General features: G+C 37.9%; 2 protein-coding genes across 2 annotated transcripts; both read right to left on the bottom strand.

Moving 5' to 3' along the window:
* Positions 1 to 75: 75 nt before the first annotated feature.
* On the bottom strand, positions 76 to 1,035 carry LOC123251528 (olfactory receptor 1038-like). Its single transcript, XM_044680808.1, has one exon. It carries the CDS (start codon positions 1,033 to 1,035, stop codon positions 76 to 78), a length of 960 nt encoding a protein of 319 aa, XP_044536743.1.
* An 8,350-nt stretch (positions 1,036 to 9,385) lies between these two features.
* On the bottom strand, positions 9,386 to 10,345 carry LOC123251445 (olfactory receptor 1038-like). The gene has a single exon (XM_044680698.1). The coding sequence runs from the start codon at positions 10,343 to 10,345 to the stop codon at positions 9,386 to 9,388; it is 960 nt and encodes a 319-aa protein (XP_044536633.1).
* Positions 10,346 to 14,504: the final 4,159 nt, after the last annotated feature.

Here is a 14,504-nt window from a genome sequence, read left to right as displayed (position 1 = left end):
AAAAAACAATACTTTGTAAATCAAGTTATTACAAGGGAGAATATTGAAGCATATTCTGCTATCACATGCATTCATTCATTTGCCTAAGAGCCTCAAATAAACAACTGACCAGGCATTTCCCAGGATTTTCCTCACAGCCTCTTTTACCTCCTTGTTCCGCAAGCTGTAAATAAGTGGGTTCAACATGGGAATCACTGTAGTATAAAACACTGATGTCATTTTATCTGTGTCCAGTGAGTGGTTAGACCGTGGCTGCAAATACATAAATATGAGAGTGCCATAGAAAATCGTGACAGCCACCATGTGAGAACCACAAGTGGAGAAGGCCTTGAGTCTGCCCTCTGTTGAGCGAATCCGCAAGATGGCGGCAATGATGAAGACATAGGAGATGATGACAATCAACAAAGAGCAAATCATATCAAATCCAGCAAAGGCAAATATCAGGATTTCTTTAACATGAGTATCTGAGCAAGAGAGGGCTAAGAGAGGAATGTCATCACAGTAGAAGTGGTTAATGACATTAGAGGCACAGTAAGAAAAGCGGAATGTGATGATAGTATGAAAAAGGGCCACAGAGAAGCAGTATACATAGGGAACAGTTACCAAGTACCAACAGAGCCTGCGTGACATGGCAACAGTGTATAGTAAGGGGTTACCTATGGCTACATAGCGATCATAGGCCATCACAGCCAAGAGAAACATCTCCATGTTTACAAATGAAATGAAGCAATACACCTGGATGGCACATGTGTGGAAAGAAATAATATTGGTTTCCTGTACAAAGTTAACCAGCATGTTGGGGGTAATGGTGGAAGTAAAGCAGAAATCCACAAATGCCAAATGGCTAAGGAAGAAGTACATGGGTGTTTGAAGGTGGGAACTGACGTGGATAAGTAGGATCAGGCCAAGATTTCCCACCACACTGACAGAATATATGATGAGAAATATGATGAACAGGACAACTTGCAGCTCTGGACGGGTGGTGAGTCCCAATAGAATGAACTCAGTGACTTCAGAATGGTTGCCTCTAGCCATTTCTTGGACTTGAACCTTAATATAGGACCCAGCTCTGAAGATACATCATGATGATGAATGTTTTGTTCCTTATTTTTTCTGCTGAAGTCTTAGATGTTCAGTCCACAATACATTTTCAGAAAACATTAACAACAAAAAAAGAATTTTTAGACTATGAGTATTCTTTTAGACAACAGCTTTGATGAAGGTTGACAGGTTGATGACACAACATTTTCTGGATCTCATCTCTTATTCTGAAAAACAAGATACTTGGAATTAACTATGAATAAGAAAATATAACTGGAAATGATTCATCATGACTATACCATAGTTTTGCTCTTTGTTTTTAGGCAAAAATCTCTGTATTTGTATAATGAAAACTCAAGCAAGAAATATTTTTGAAGAACTCAACTCCTCTAAGGAAGTTATCACCTTATAGGAGAGCTACTATTTGAAATAATATTCAAAGAGATTACTCTACTATCTCCTGGGCTTATCCATGGGTCCTAGGGCTACCTGATTAACTCCTACACACACAAGCTCTTCTACTAGCTATTAGGCATTATACCACCAAAAATCACCTCTAATTCAATAAAATCATTTTCTTACTTCTTAATTGAATGGAGTATGAGTCTCCCATTCCTCAGGTGAGACCCTGCTACAAACATGGGTGTGTTTCTCCCACATCATTTGGTGTGTTGGCAGGGAGCCATTACTCCTATCTCCTTTGGTTGGAAGTAAGAAATAAGAGTCTCCTTTAACCCCTACTACCCAAGGTTTTCTACCCTTTAGCTGCATCTCTGTGTGAGGTATGGTCAGATTGCTTTTTGCCTGGCCTCAGGAGCATGGTCAGATCTTTTCTGCATTCCCTGAAGGTGTACAATCAGACTTTTGCTGAACTCTCCAGGGTGGTACAATCAGTAGAGTGGAATATAGGCCAAGGAACATCAATTTCCAAAGATTCAGCATTGGTCATTCTTTTAAAGTATTGGGACAAGTCAGATTTTTTCATCCCGAAGATGAAGAAGTTTATTTCTTATTGCATTGTTTCCTGGTCACAATATAGCCTAAAAGACCAAGAAGTATGGTCTGTTAATTATACTATCAATTATAACTATCTCTTTCCCTTGGACATGTTCTTTCACTAAGAGAGCAATTGTATAGAAATACCTTATGTCCTGGTCTTCATGGCTCTGGTGCATAACCCAGAACATAGTGGGCAGTATAGGGTATACATGACTAGGAAGTATAAAGACAATCCAAAGACCAATCTGTATCTTGTAAAAAAAAAGGAAGATGAATGAATTGGGGAGAGAGAGGATACACTCTCACTCACTCACCTCTGTGAGAATGCTAATGGCAGAAGGGCTATGCCTTTCCCCACCTGGCAGGCTTTCCTAGACTGAACCTGTCAGCTGTCTTTTTTAACTGCTGCCAAGGCAGGGAACCACTGAGAAGTTGTATGTATAGTCAACTTCTCTAGTTCCTCAACTGAGGGTTGGAACAGATATTGATGTGGGCTATTGGTGCGCTGATTGGATAATGCTGTGGATCTGACTGAGTGGCTATCTTTCCCTTCCCAAGAGCTTTGGATATATTCACATCTCAGGAAAGGTACTTTGTAACAAACAACTATATTTAATTCTAGCTTAACATGGTTAGGAACAAGGGAAAGGATGGAGGATTTGGGAATCCTATTGCTAATTATCTAGATAAATTATCAACGCTATACTGGTTGCTGGATCAGGTAGAGACTGGAAATTCTTCACGCTCTCACTAACTCTGGATTGACTTGGCCAGAGCCAAGCCAAAGATTAGGGAAGGATGTTGATGTTCTTCTTGAATGACAGTGATATTGCTCTCTCACAGCTCTATTGATGATGGTTGTAATAGGTCTCTAGCTCTCTCAGGTAAGGCAGGTGAATTGCAGATATAGGGCCTGCCCTCCCTTGAACCTCCTACCTCCCAAGATTGCTCCAGACTGAGCCGTCTTGTGCTGTGCATGATGGGTATTTATAGGGTTGGCTTCAACTGACTTTTGGTCCTGGCTCATGGCACCTGGGTACATTCTGAGGTCTCCACTGATGGTCTTGTCTCTCAAAGTGGTGTCCACCTTGCCCCAGAAATCCATTATAACAATCTCCATATGTATTTCTTAAGTATTACTACAGGGATCTTTAGATGAGGATAGTAACACTGTAGGCCAAAATCCACCTTAATTAGGTTGATATTTCACCTCTACCTCTCTCCTCACAAAGGAGGTTAGAGATACACTAATTTCTATGTTGATCAAGAAAAGTGGGACAAATTTTAGACCTAATGTCAAAGTTCTCCTGCAAGTTCTCACTAGGATCCACATCATGTTGTGAGCACACAGTATAAGTCAGGAAAGTGCCAAAGCAACAAATTTCTACAAATGAAGTCTCCATGGAGCTCCTGCTTATTTTCAATCATGGCCCCCACCATGATTCTTCCATTGATAATATTCTTCGTCCTGAATTTTTGGTCCATATCTTCTACATATTCTCACTAATCTTTTTTTTTTTCTTCTTGGTTACACACTATTAGATTTAGATGGTATCATCTATTGCCAGCCTGCCTACAACCACTCTACATCACCTAGGTCAAGTCCATTGATCTTTTTCAAAGATTCAACTAGGACCAGTACAATATCCCAATTCAGCTTGAAGAAGTTAGAAGTTAAGATTTCATCCATTCTCTTTATTTCTAGTAATTTCTAGGCTTTTAAAAGGGGAGAGGGATGTCAATTAGAAGTGGACAGTAAGGAATAGTGATAGAAATGGGACCTCATACTCAGAAATTTTGCATTTCTCATTAATTAGCAACTACATCATCTACTAAACATCAACTACAATACTGAGAGTTTCAGCATTATTCGAACATGAATTGTAGATTGTTCCATTATCCGTTCTATGTATTAGATCTGTAACATCCTATGCTAGGCATCAGTTTTGTACCTTCTCTATTCTATTAATTTTTATATTGTTCTTAGAAATAAATAATTACATCTAATGGTCCTCCTATGTACCATATCCCCTCCCCATTTTCCCACTCTTGAAGGGCATCAAGACCTCTCCCTGACAAATGTTGATATGGAAGACAATGGAGGAACTTTGAACCTGCTCTCTGAGGCCACTGAAATTCCAGAATAATCCTCCAATCATGTGCATGCTCCATATTCTCTATGGCAACAAATTGCAAAGCATATCTCCATTTGTTTGGGAAGAGAGATGCTAAGCTAGGAGACCCAAATAAATATGCAAACCCTGATCCACACAGTGTGAAAACTGCCACCCCATGGCAGAAACTGCTACTCTGTGGTGAAAATTGCCTCTCCACAATGGAAGTTGCCAATTTTCAGTGGTAGCTCCACTACTCAGAGGAAGCTGCCACACTATAGCAGAGCTGCTATTCCATGCTATTAAGCTCCAAAGAGGCTACCCTACTTACCTCTGGTCTTATTGATCATCCCTAAGGTTAATTGATTAATTACCAGACTATTCCACCAACTATTAGACTGTTATACTACCACAACTATCACTTATTCAAATAAAATTATTTTCTTATTTCTGGACTAAATGGATTTTTAGGTCACCCATTCTTAGGATGAGACCTTGCTATAAAATTGGGTATGTTTCTCCCACATGAGAACAACTGGAGAGAGTACACATATTACTGATGTCAGAGATCCTTTGGAGTACTTAAAAGTCTTTGCTTACTAAATTTATTCCCATAATCGGAGGGAAGTGATCCATATACAACAAAGTTGCCTTATATTTTGGTTGCAAAGTACTATAGTGGTGAATCATTTCTTAAGGGAAAGAGTAGGAGAAAGGAAGTCAATAAAAAACTGTTAACCTAATCCAGGGGAAACTATAAAAATGGGTGGTTGAAGCATATTTAAAAAGAGTTGGAGTAGACAACTTTGATTATATATTTCTCTCAAGTTTTAAACTTTACAGGTAATTTCCCATCCACTAATGAGATCAAAAGAGCTAATACTGGTAAAAAACAATAGTATGTTACAAGTAGGCATTCAGCAAATAATTATTCTTTCTCTCCCTTCCTTAGATATTTGTTAGGAAGATAGTAAAAATATTATCATATCCATATGATAGATAGGGAAACTGAGGTTGAGAGAGGTGATATAACTTGGGCAGGACAAGACAGATAATAAGTCTCAGAACCAGAGCTCATATTCTGGTCTTTGGACTCTAAGTTGCATATTCCATCCACTCAAGCACACTAAAGATCAATAATTTTTCTTCCCTCAAACTCCATGATTCCATGGCTCCTTCTTCATGATTGTTCTGTGTTCAGACCATCCTTATTCAGAGAACCTGAACAACTTTTGTTGTTTTTTTTTCCATGAGTATAGTTGACTTTATCTTGACCAGTATATTCACATGATTGCAGGGAAAAATCTAAAGGAGAGGAAATGGTAGCAAGAATCATCCAGTCCAGCTGACCTACCTGTTAGTAGAAAGATGATTCTGACTCAGCACAAGAATATTCAGAAAATCAAAATCTCAGTGATTTATTATTGCTTCTCATATCCCTTTGGGCCCAAACATGAAACCCTACGTAGCTTAAACATGAATCATACTGGTCCTCAAGGGAAAGAATACAATTTCTTTTAATTGTAACTGCACTCTTTAAAATCATTAAGAAACAAAAACTTCCAATCCAGTTTCTTTGAGATCTAATTCCATTTGTCTCCAAATTAATCAGTCTTTGCAGAATAGTTATAGAAGTGAAGTCAAGAGGCATTGGTTATATTTTCCCTCTCTACCTTTAATCATACACATGGATTTTGGAAGACTTCCATCTCTTTGGGTGTTACCTGTCAGATGATGATAATTATTGCTACTTCTTTGTCTCACAGGACCATTTTTGGGATTAAGTTAGATTATGACCAAAAGAGTAATGCTTAATATGTCTGTAACTGATCTCATCTATTGTTGTTTTATAACTGAATTAGAGGAGTCAAGAAACTCACATTAAAGATTTATTTATAGTCCAGTCACATGGCTAGAATCCTGAGATACAAAGAAAAATTCACAAAGGCCTTTCTCTCCAGGAACTTATATTCTGTAGGGAAGACAGCGTCTACTAATATTCACATATACAAAGAAAATACAAAGAAATTTGTGGGACAATATCCTTGATTCTAAGGTAAGATTGAGGCAGAATTATGAGAAATACAAAATGTGGCAGTTAAAATACACCTTGATTTCAAAGTGAAGAAGGCATGTGTTGTGAATAAGTATAATCATCTCCCTTAATAATAACATGGAGAGAACAAAGAAAATATTTTCAGTGAAGAACAACAAGGAAGCCAATTGTACAAATCTACACAGCTTATTAAAAAGAGAAATCTCAAGAATCAGATGAGATCCTTTAGAGCTGATAGAATATTTTAATGCAGCTAGTTGGCAGAGTGGATAGAATAGGGCAGTTGAAGTCACCAAGACCAACACCCAAATTCTTCCAAAGGAAGTCATATAGCAGCAAGGAACCTTGAGAGAGAGAGACAGGAAGCAGTTTGTGTCAGATGACTTAGACTATCAACACTATTGACACTATCACTTCCCCTGGCAGCTGTTTGATGACAACCCAGGACCTTGAACCCCTGATTACCTCCTTCTTTAACAAAATTTAGAGCGGCTATAGTTACAGGTATTGAAGACCCAGAAAATAAAGTATTACCCAAACCCTTGGCATCGTCAAATGCTTAAACATTAGAAACAAACATATTTGTACTTATGCAAAATAGAACATACATTATATATTACCATCTTCTCTGCCATTAGATGCTGAAGGATATAATACCATAACTTCCTGGTGACTGCCTCTTCTGATTGGTGAATTTCCCAAGGATCTTCCATTTCATGGAAGTGTATAGTTACTCAGACTCACATCCTTAGTGTCATCCTTGACTCCTCTGTCATCCCTTATATGCAATCTATGGTGAAATGATCATTGGAGATCCCTTCACTATTATAACTCCCTTCTCAGAGTTATGATTGCTCCCATTTTGAAAAAAACACCTTTCCAAACGTGTTCACTTCTTTAATCCTATCATGCCTCTACTGGTTTTTTGGCCTCAAAAGTATACTTTAAAAACTGATACCTTATTTTTTCTTCTACTTCTTTCCATCTCCCATTTACTGTCTTTCCCAAAGAGAATATAAATTCCTTGAGGTTAGGAAAGTCTTACGTTTCTTTTTTTCCTAAGTGTTTCTGAAGCATAATATGGTTACTGCTATATTATAAATCCTTTCTGATTGTTGATTTAATTTAAAAAACGGAATGGACTATTATAGGTAGTATCAGATTTCCCAGAAGATGGAGTCTTCAAGTAAATTGGTTTAGGCATGAGTTATCATAGAAGTCATTCCTCATATGATATGGGATTGACTAGCTGACCTCTGACCTTGCAACTTGGAAAATCTGTGAAATAATTGTTGGTAAAGTTTTGGAAAAAATCCATGAAAGGAAGAGAAGAAAACAACTGTTAATTGCTTACTATGTGCCCCTCATTGACCTAAATAATTTTGTAAATATTATCTTATTAGTTCCTCACTAAAACCCTACAATGTAGATGATAATATAACACATATTTCATAGTTTAAGAAAATGAAGCAAACAGATGTTATTTGCTCAGGATCACACAACTCATATATTTTCGAGGTCAAATTTGAATTCAGGTCTTCTTGACTCCAGAACTAGCGCTGTTTCTGTTGTGCTACCAGCTGCCTCATTTAGATCAATAAAAATGTCTTTATAGAATAGTACACTGTTCTGATATACAACAACCTCCATTTTATTGCTCCATAAGTGATCTTGCATTTTTGGATGCTACACATTATGGCAGCATCTGCCCACAACTAGGCAGGTTGGATGCCTGGATGGAGATCACTTAAGAGTAGGCCACAGAAATGACTATATGTCATTTGGCATTAGTCAAACTAAATTTGGAATGGCTTTTATTTAGGTTGGGGTCACCTTAGGTTCATGAAGTTGTTAGTTACAGTGACTGAAAAAATGACATGCACAGTAGATGATAGCTCCCTAGTCCTAGAATCAGAAAAATATGAGTTGTGAATCTAGCTTGAGACACTTACTAGTTGTGTGTTCTTGGGTAACTCATATAATTTCTATTGCCTCCATTTCTTTGATTGTAAAATGGGGACTATTGTGTGAACCAAATTAGATGATATTCGTGAAAAGCTTAGCATGATATCTGGAATATAGTAGGTGCTCAATAAATGTTAATTTTCCATTCCTCTCTTTTTTTCCTTCCTTCCATGTCTTCCTTCCTTTCTCTTTCCTCCTTTCTTCCTTCCTTCCTTTATTCATTGGTTCATTCATTTGTTCCTTCCTTCCCTCCTTTATTCTTTCATGCCCTCCTACTTTTCTCATCTTGCCTTCTCTGAAGAGTCAGCATCCACGGACAAGTCCAATATCACTACTATCTAACATGAATCCTTTCACTCACTCTTTTTCTTACCTGAATGAGTTAGTCCTTCTAACTAATTCTACTCTTTGGACCAGATCATCTCTTCCAGCTCTAGGTCTATGCTTTCATAATCCATGATCAATATGAATCCTAAGTTTCTAATAAGTTAATATAACTCATTAGTAGCAGAGCCAAACCATAAATGCATACCATCAGCTTAGAACTATTTTCACTGCATACCCTGCTTCCATTTTAAGTTTCATCTTCAAATGTTGAAATTTTCTCTGCTGCACTAACATAGGTCAGCAAAATCCCACAGAAACCTGTTTATTGATTGAGCCAGGATTAAACAATAGAAATCAATATTTATATACCACTTTTAGGTTTCAGAAGCACTTTATCATTTTTTATCATTTAATCTTCTAAATAATCTTTGATGTATGTACTATTATTACATTTATTTTACATTAAGAGAACTGTCTGAGAGAGAACAAGCAGACTTCGCAAAGTTGTACAACTAGGAAGTGCTTGATGAAGAATGTGAAATCAAGTGTTCCTAACTTAGAATACATTGCTCTACTCACTCTATCACCTGCCTTCCTCCTAAATGCATTTATTTCACAAATATGTTAAGTTCAGACTCAGAGAAACAGTAAAATTAAGAAGTTTGAATGAAGTCCATTTTATTAAAGACTTAACTTGTTACTTCAAGACATATTTAAATATTTTTGAGATATTTTTTCGAACAGAAATTAATGTAACCTCTTGTCTTGCTTATAGCAGGCATTCAATAAATATTATTCTAGTGAATGGAAACAAAAAAGCATTGTAAATCAAGGTATTACATGGAGGAATACTGAAGCTTATTCTGCTACCACATGCATTCATTCATTTGCCTAAGAGCCTCAAATAAACAACTGACCAGGCATTTCCCAGGATTTTCCTCACAGCCTCTTTTACCTCCTTGTTCCGCAAGCTGTAAATTAGTGGGTTCAACATGGGAATCACTGTAGTATAAAACACTGATGTCATTTTATCTGTGTCCAGTGAGTGGTTAGACCGTGGCTGCAAATACATAAATATGAGAGTGCCATAGAAAATCGTGACAGCCACCATGTGAGAACCACAAGTGGAGAAGGCCTTGAGTCTGCCCTCTGTTGAGCGAATCCGCAAGATGGCGGCAATGATGAAGACATAGGAGATGATGACAATCAACAAAGAGCAGATCATATCAAATCCAGCAAAGGCAAATATCAGGATTTCTTTAACATGAGTATCTGAGCAAGAGAGGGCTAAGAGAGGAATGTCATCACAGTAGAAGTGGTTAATGACATTAGAGGCACAGTAAGAAAAGCGGAATGTGATGATAGTATGAAAAAGGGCCACAGAGAAGCAGTATACATAGGGAACAGTTACCAAGTACCAACAGAGCCTGCGTGACATGGCAACAGTGTATAGTAAGGGGTTACCTATGGCTACATAGCGATCATAGGCCATCACGGCCAAGAGAAACATCTCCATAGCTACAAATGAAATGAAGCAAAACACTTGAATGGCACATGCATGGAAAGAAATAATATTGGTTTCCTGTACAAAGTTAACCAGCATGTTGGGGGTAATGGTGGAAGTAAAGCAGAAATCCACAAATGCCAAGTGACGTAGGAAGAAGTACATGGGTGTTTGAAGGTGGGAACTGACCTGGATAAGTAGAATCAGGCCGAGATTTCCCACAACACTGACAGAGTATATGATGAGAAATATAATAAATAGGACAACCTGCAGCTCTGGACGGGTGGTGAGGCCCAATAGAATGAACTCAGTGACTACAGAATGGTTGCCTCTAGCCATTTCTTGGACTTGAACCTTAATATAGGACCCAGCTCTGAAGACACATGATGATCATGAAATGGAATTTTGTATTTTTGTGATGAGAACTTAGACATAACATAACTTTAGGCTACTATACAGTTTTAGGAAGAAAAAACAAACAAGTTGTAGACTAGGAGCATTCTGTTCGATACCAGGTATGATGGGGGTTAGGGTGATGATGACACAACATTGTCTGGATCTCTTCTGTTTTGCTGAAAAACAGGAATATTTAACATTAATTGTAAATAAAGGAATATTATAACTGGAAATGATTCATCATCACTGCACCCTAGTTTTGCTCTTTGATTTTATGGGAAAAAACTGTTTGTATTGGTATTAGGAAAATTCAAGCAACAAATATTGTTGAAAAACATAGTATGTGTCAGATAACTGTGAGCCCTGGGGATCCTGGCCTCAAAGAGCTTACATTCTAAATATAATGAAAGACTGCATAAAAATACATACTGACAAAGAAGATGCATAAAGTGTAAATAAAAGTTATGTTATACTGGAGACACTAGCAGCACATATGTGTATTGTAAGGATGGGATTTGTGCAAGGTGGTTGGGACAAAAGGAGCCAGAAGAAGGTGACAGTTAATGGACAGTTGAGACAAGAGAGGATTCTGGGAGATTCTTTGGAGGAGGAAGGAGAGAAGTCTTCATGTGGAGGACTGGGAGGAGAGAGGAGGAGGACATCCCAACTGGGATCCAGTCCTGAGGGCTTCCTGAGGATCTTTCTTTGGAAACTGAAACCCTGATTCCCTGATCAAAGCCATTCCATTGCATCTCACATATCAAGACTTCAACCATCAAGTTAGATAAGTCTGGACTCGATTTTGGGAGAGATCTCTTACTCTCCTTCACCCATTTCCAAACTTGCAAAGAGACCCTTTTTCAGTCAAACCTTATAATTATAGGAAAAGACAGACATAGAGAAACAGAAGTAGAAAGAGAAAGGGGAGGAGCTTAGATGTGATAATCACTGGGGTTCCCATCCAAGTGATGGACCACATAGCAGTAGTGAAGAGGGCACCCCAAAATCCCTCTGCCCTTCACCCCTTTTCCCAATCCCTAAATTGTGAATAATAAAGCCATTGATCAGTCAGGAAGCATTCCAGAGTGCCTGAGAGACAACGAGGGAGAGGGGAACCACAGCTTGGTCTGGCTGCCTCCTTCTTGAAGCCGGACCACCTGCTGTGAATTTACCTGATTGGGTGGAGGATTGTGTGAACCCTTTCTTTAAACAGGTTCGGATTGGGGTACCACATAACTTCTCTTATAGGGAATCCTTGGCCCCCAACTCCTGAGGGGTGGCATGATCACCTAGTTTCAGGGTGACACCCCTTTAAAGTCTCCCAGTGTATATTTGACCCCAGAGGAGACCTGGAGGAGAGACAAACCATAGACTCTCTCTCTATCTCCCTACTATCAAACATTCAGTGACTGGTTCCTTTTATTATTACAGTATGCAGGGGTGAGGGGAGGAACTTCCCTCTACCAACAAAGGTTTGACACTTGGATATGGACCTTATATTAGTAGAGAATTGCCAAGGTACAGAAAAATCAAGTGATTTTTCCAGAGTCTTGATTTTTACTGATTTTGTTTTCTTCTATTGCTTTTTTCCCCAAAAAATATTCTTCATTATTTGGGAGTGCTCTCTGAAAGGGTAAATTTAAGCAATTTAAAGACAGTATGTTAATAAAAATGTATTTAATGTATTTTTTAAAATGTGACTTGCATCACACATATTCAGAAAAGAAATCTGTCATATAAAGTCAGAAGTAATCATTTTTCTTCCTCAGGTCATTTTTATCACAGGCAAAATGAAGACTCCAGTGCCTAGAATCCATATAACTTGTTTCTCAATATTCTTGTCTTATAACTCATCGAATCACATATTTATAGCTGTCAGCCCCCTTAGACATCTAAGAATTCAATGTGATTATTTTACACATGAAGAAATTGAGTCTCACAAAAGTTAAATGACTTGTCCATGTTTGAATAGGAAGAAGTGGAGCTAAGACTGTAGTCTTAGTCCTTGGCTCCAAATCCAAAGTTCTCTCTGCAAAGAGAGCAAAGTATATACAATTTCCAGTGTAGATTCAACTTGCATCCCACTTCCTAAAAGGCAGGTCACAGCAAAGTGCAGAGCACAATCTCACACAGAGTCTTGGCCAGAACAGCATTCAATTCTACTTCTAAAGTATGAATCTGGAATTGCCCTGATGTCAGCATCCCTGGCTGCTAGCATGGCCTAATGAGGATGACATAAGAATGGTGATTAGAAAACACAGGTTCAAACATCTGCTCTTTGTAGGCAGAATCTACTTCTCATTCTTTATTTGCAGAGGGAAGAAGTGGACAAGATTATCCCTCAGGCCCATTTTACTTCTTAGTTGTAGCATTATAAATCCTGTGATTCTGTGCATATCTAACTCATTATCACAGTGAATATTGTCATAAACTAAGAAAGACCATTATTGCCATACATGAATCAGTAGAACAAGTACTGCTTGATCAAAGACTGCTGGAGCAGGGAGCTCCCACGGTAGAGGTTAGAGTCCTAATAAAAGGAGATTTAAAAAGAAATATCTTGGGGGCAACTGGGTAGCTCAGAAGATTGAGAGCCAGGATTGGAGATGGGAGGTCTTAGGTTCAAATTTGGCCTCAGATACTTCCCAGATGTGTGACCCTGGACAAGTCACTTAACCCCAATTGCTTAGCCCTTACTACTCTTCTACTTTAGAATCAACACCCAGTATTGATTCTAAGACAGAAGGTAAGAGTTAAAAAAAAAAGAAAGAACTTCATGAAAATTCCATTATTCTGGATTAAGCACTGCTATTTGTTGCCTTGGAATTTAAGATCACATCACTGATAAATAGACAATATTTGATTTGGTCTAGAGAGTTAGCCTCAGAGACAGGAAGACTAGGGTTTAAATCCTGTCTCTGAAACCTACTGGTTGCATGATCCTGCTGCATACACATAACCTCTTAATATTCTAGGCAAATATCAGTGGATAGAGATGGCACTGATTTGCTTTAATATAGGGAATTTCCTTACTTAGGAGACCTGATAATATAATCACAGGTCATGCTCTATATTTATCACTGTTCCTGTGCCTATTCCTATCCCTGTCCCTTCCCTAGTTCCTGCTCTCTCTATATATCCTTGTCCTTATCTCTGTCCCCTTCTCCATCACCATTCTCATCCCTCTCTCTCTCTTTATCTGGGTAAAGGACTTGTCAACATCTTTTTAAGGGATAATGGGCTTAATGTTAGAAATATCATCCGCCGTAATTTCCCTCATTTTACAGATAAGGATCCTTGAAAGCAGAGGTTCTGAAGTAGCTGGACGAATGTTACACAAATAGGCAGAAGGTAGATTCAAATAAAGTGGCAAGCTAGGTAGCACAATGGAGAGAGCACCAGATCTGGGGTTTGGAGAATCTGGGTTCAAATCTGGCCTCAGACCTTTCTAGTTATATGATCCTGGGTAAGTCATTTAACCCTAATTACCTATCCCTTGCCATTTTTCTACCTTGAATACATAATTTTGAAGAGAGGAAATAAAGATTCAAGGAAAACAAATGAACAAATACAAAAGTATCATCATAATTTTAGAACCTAACACTGAAATAATCTTTATAGTGAAAGATATATATATATATATATGTTTAAATTTCTCCAAAATTTTCTATACTGTTCTAATAAACATAAACTGGTGCATATATGCATATATATGTATAAATTATTGCCTTAGATAATTATCTGTTCTTTTTTGAAAGATGAAAAAAAGTAAAAGTAAAAAATATGTCTATCCAACTAAGAAAGAAACCAGTGAAAACCTGGTGACATGCACTATACCTGTGTCTAGATTAGTCTGCTTCCCAGAATTCTCTTTGGTTCTTCAGGTCTAATAGCTACTGTAGGAAAATATATACCTTTGACTCTTGGTCTCACAGGTGTCTATTCCCTCATGATACTCATGCTGACTTTCAGATCATCTCTGTAAAGTGTTAATGAATTTTTTGAAATAGATTCTGATCACTTCTCAGTCTTTAATCTGTACAATAGCAGAAGTTGGAGAAGTTAGTACTAATGAGATAATACATCAGTAATGTAAAGAGAT

Source organism: Gracilinanus agilis, chromosome 6 (assembly GCF_016433145.1).
Source record: "Gracilinanus agilis isolate LMUSP501 chromosome 6, AgileGrace, whole genome shotgun sequence".
NCBI classification, from domain to species: domain Eukaryota; kingdom Metazoa; phylum Chordata; class Mammalia; order Didelphimorphia; family Didelphidae; genus Gracilinanus; species Gracilinanus agilis.
Note: the sequence above shows the minus strand (reverse complement) of the source record. Positions and strands in the feature narration are given on the sequence as shown.

Excerpts from the sequence above, each read along its gene's own strand:
- LOC123251528 (XM_044680808.1), bottom strand. The coding sequence starts at position 1,035 with ATGGCTAGAGGCAACCATTCTGAAGTCACTGAGTTCATTCTATTGGGA.
- LOC123251445 (XM_044680698.1), bottom strand. The coding sequence starts at position 10,345 with ATGGCTAGAGGCAACCATTCTGTAGTCACTGAGTTCATTCTATTGGGC.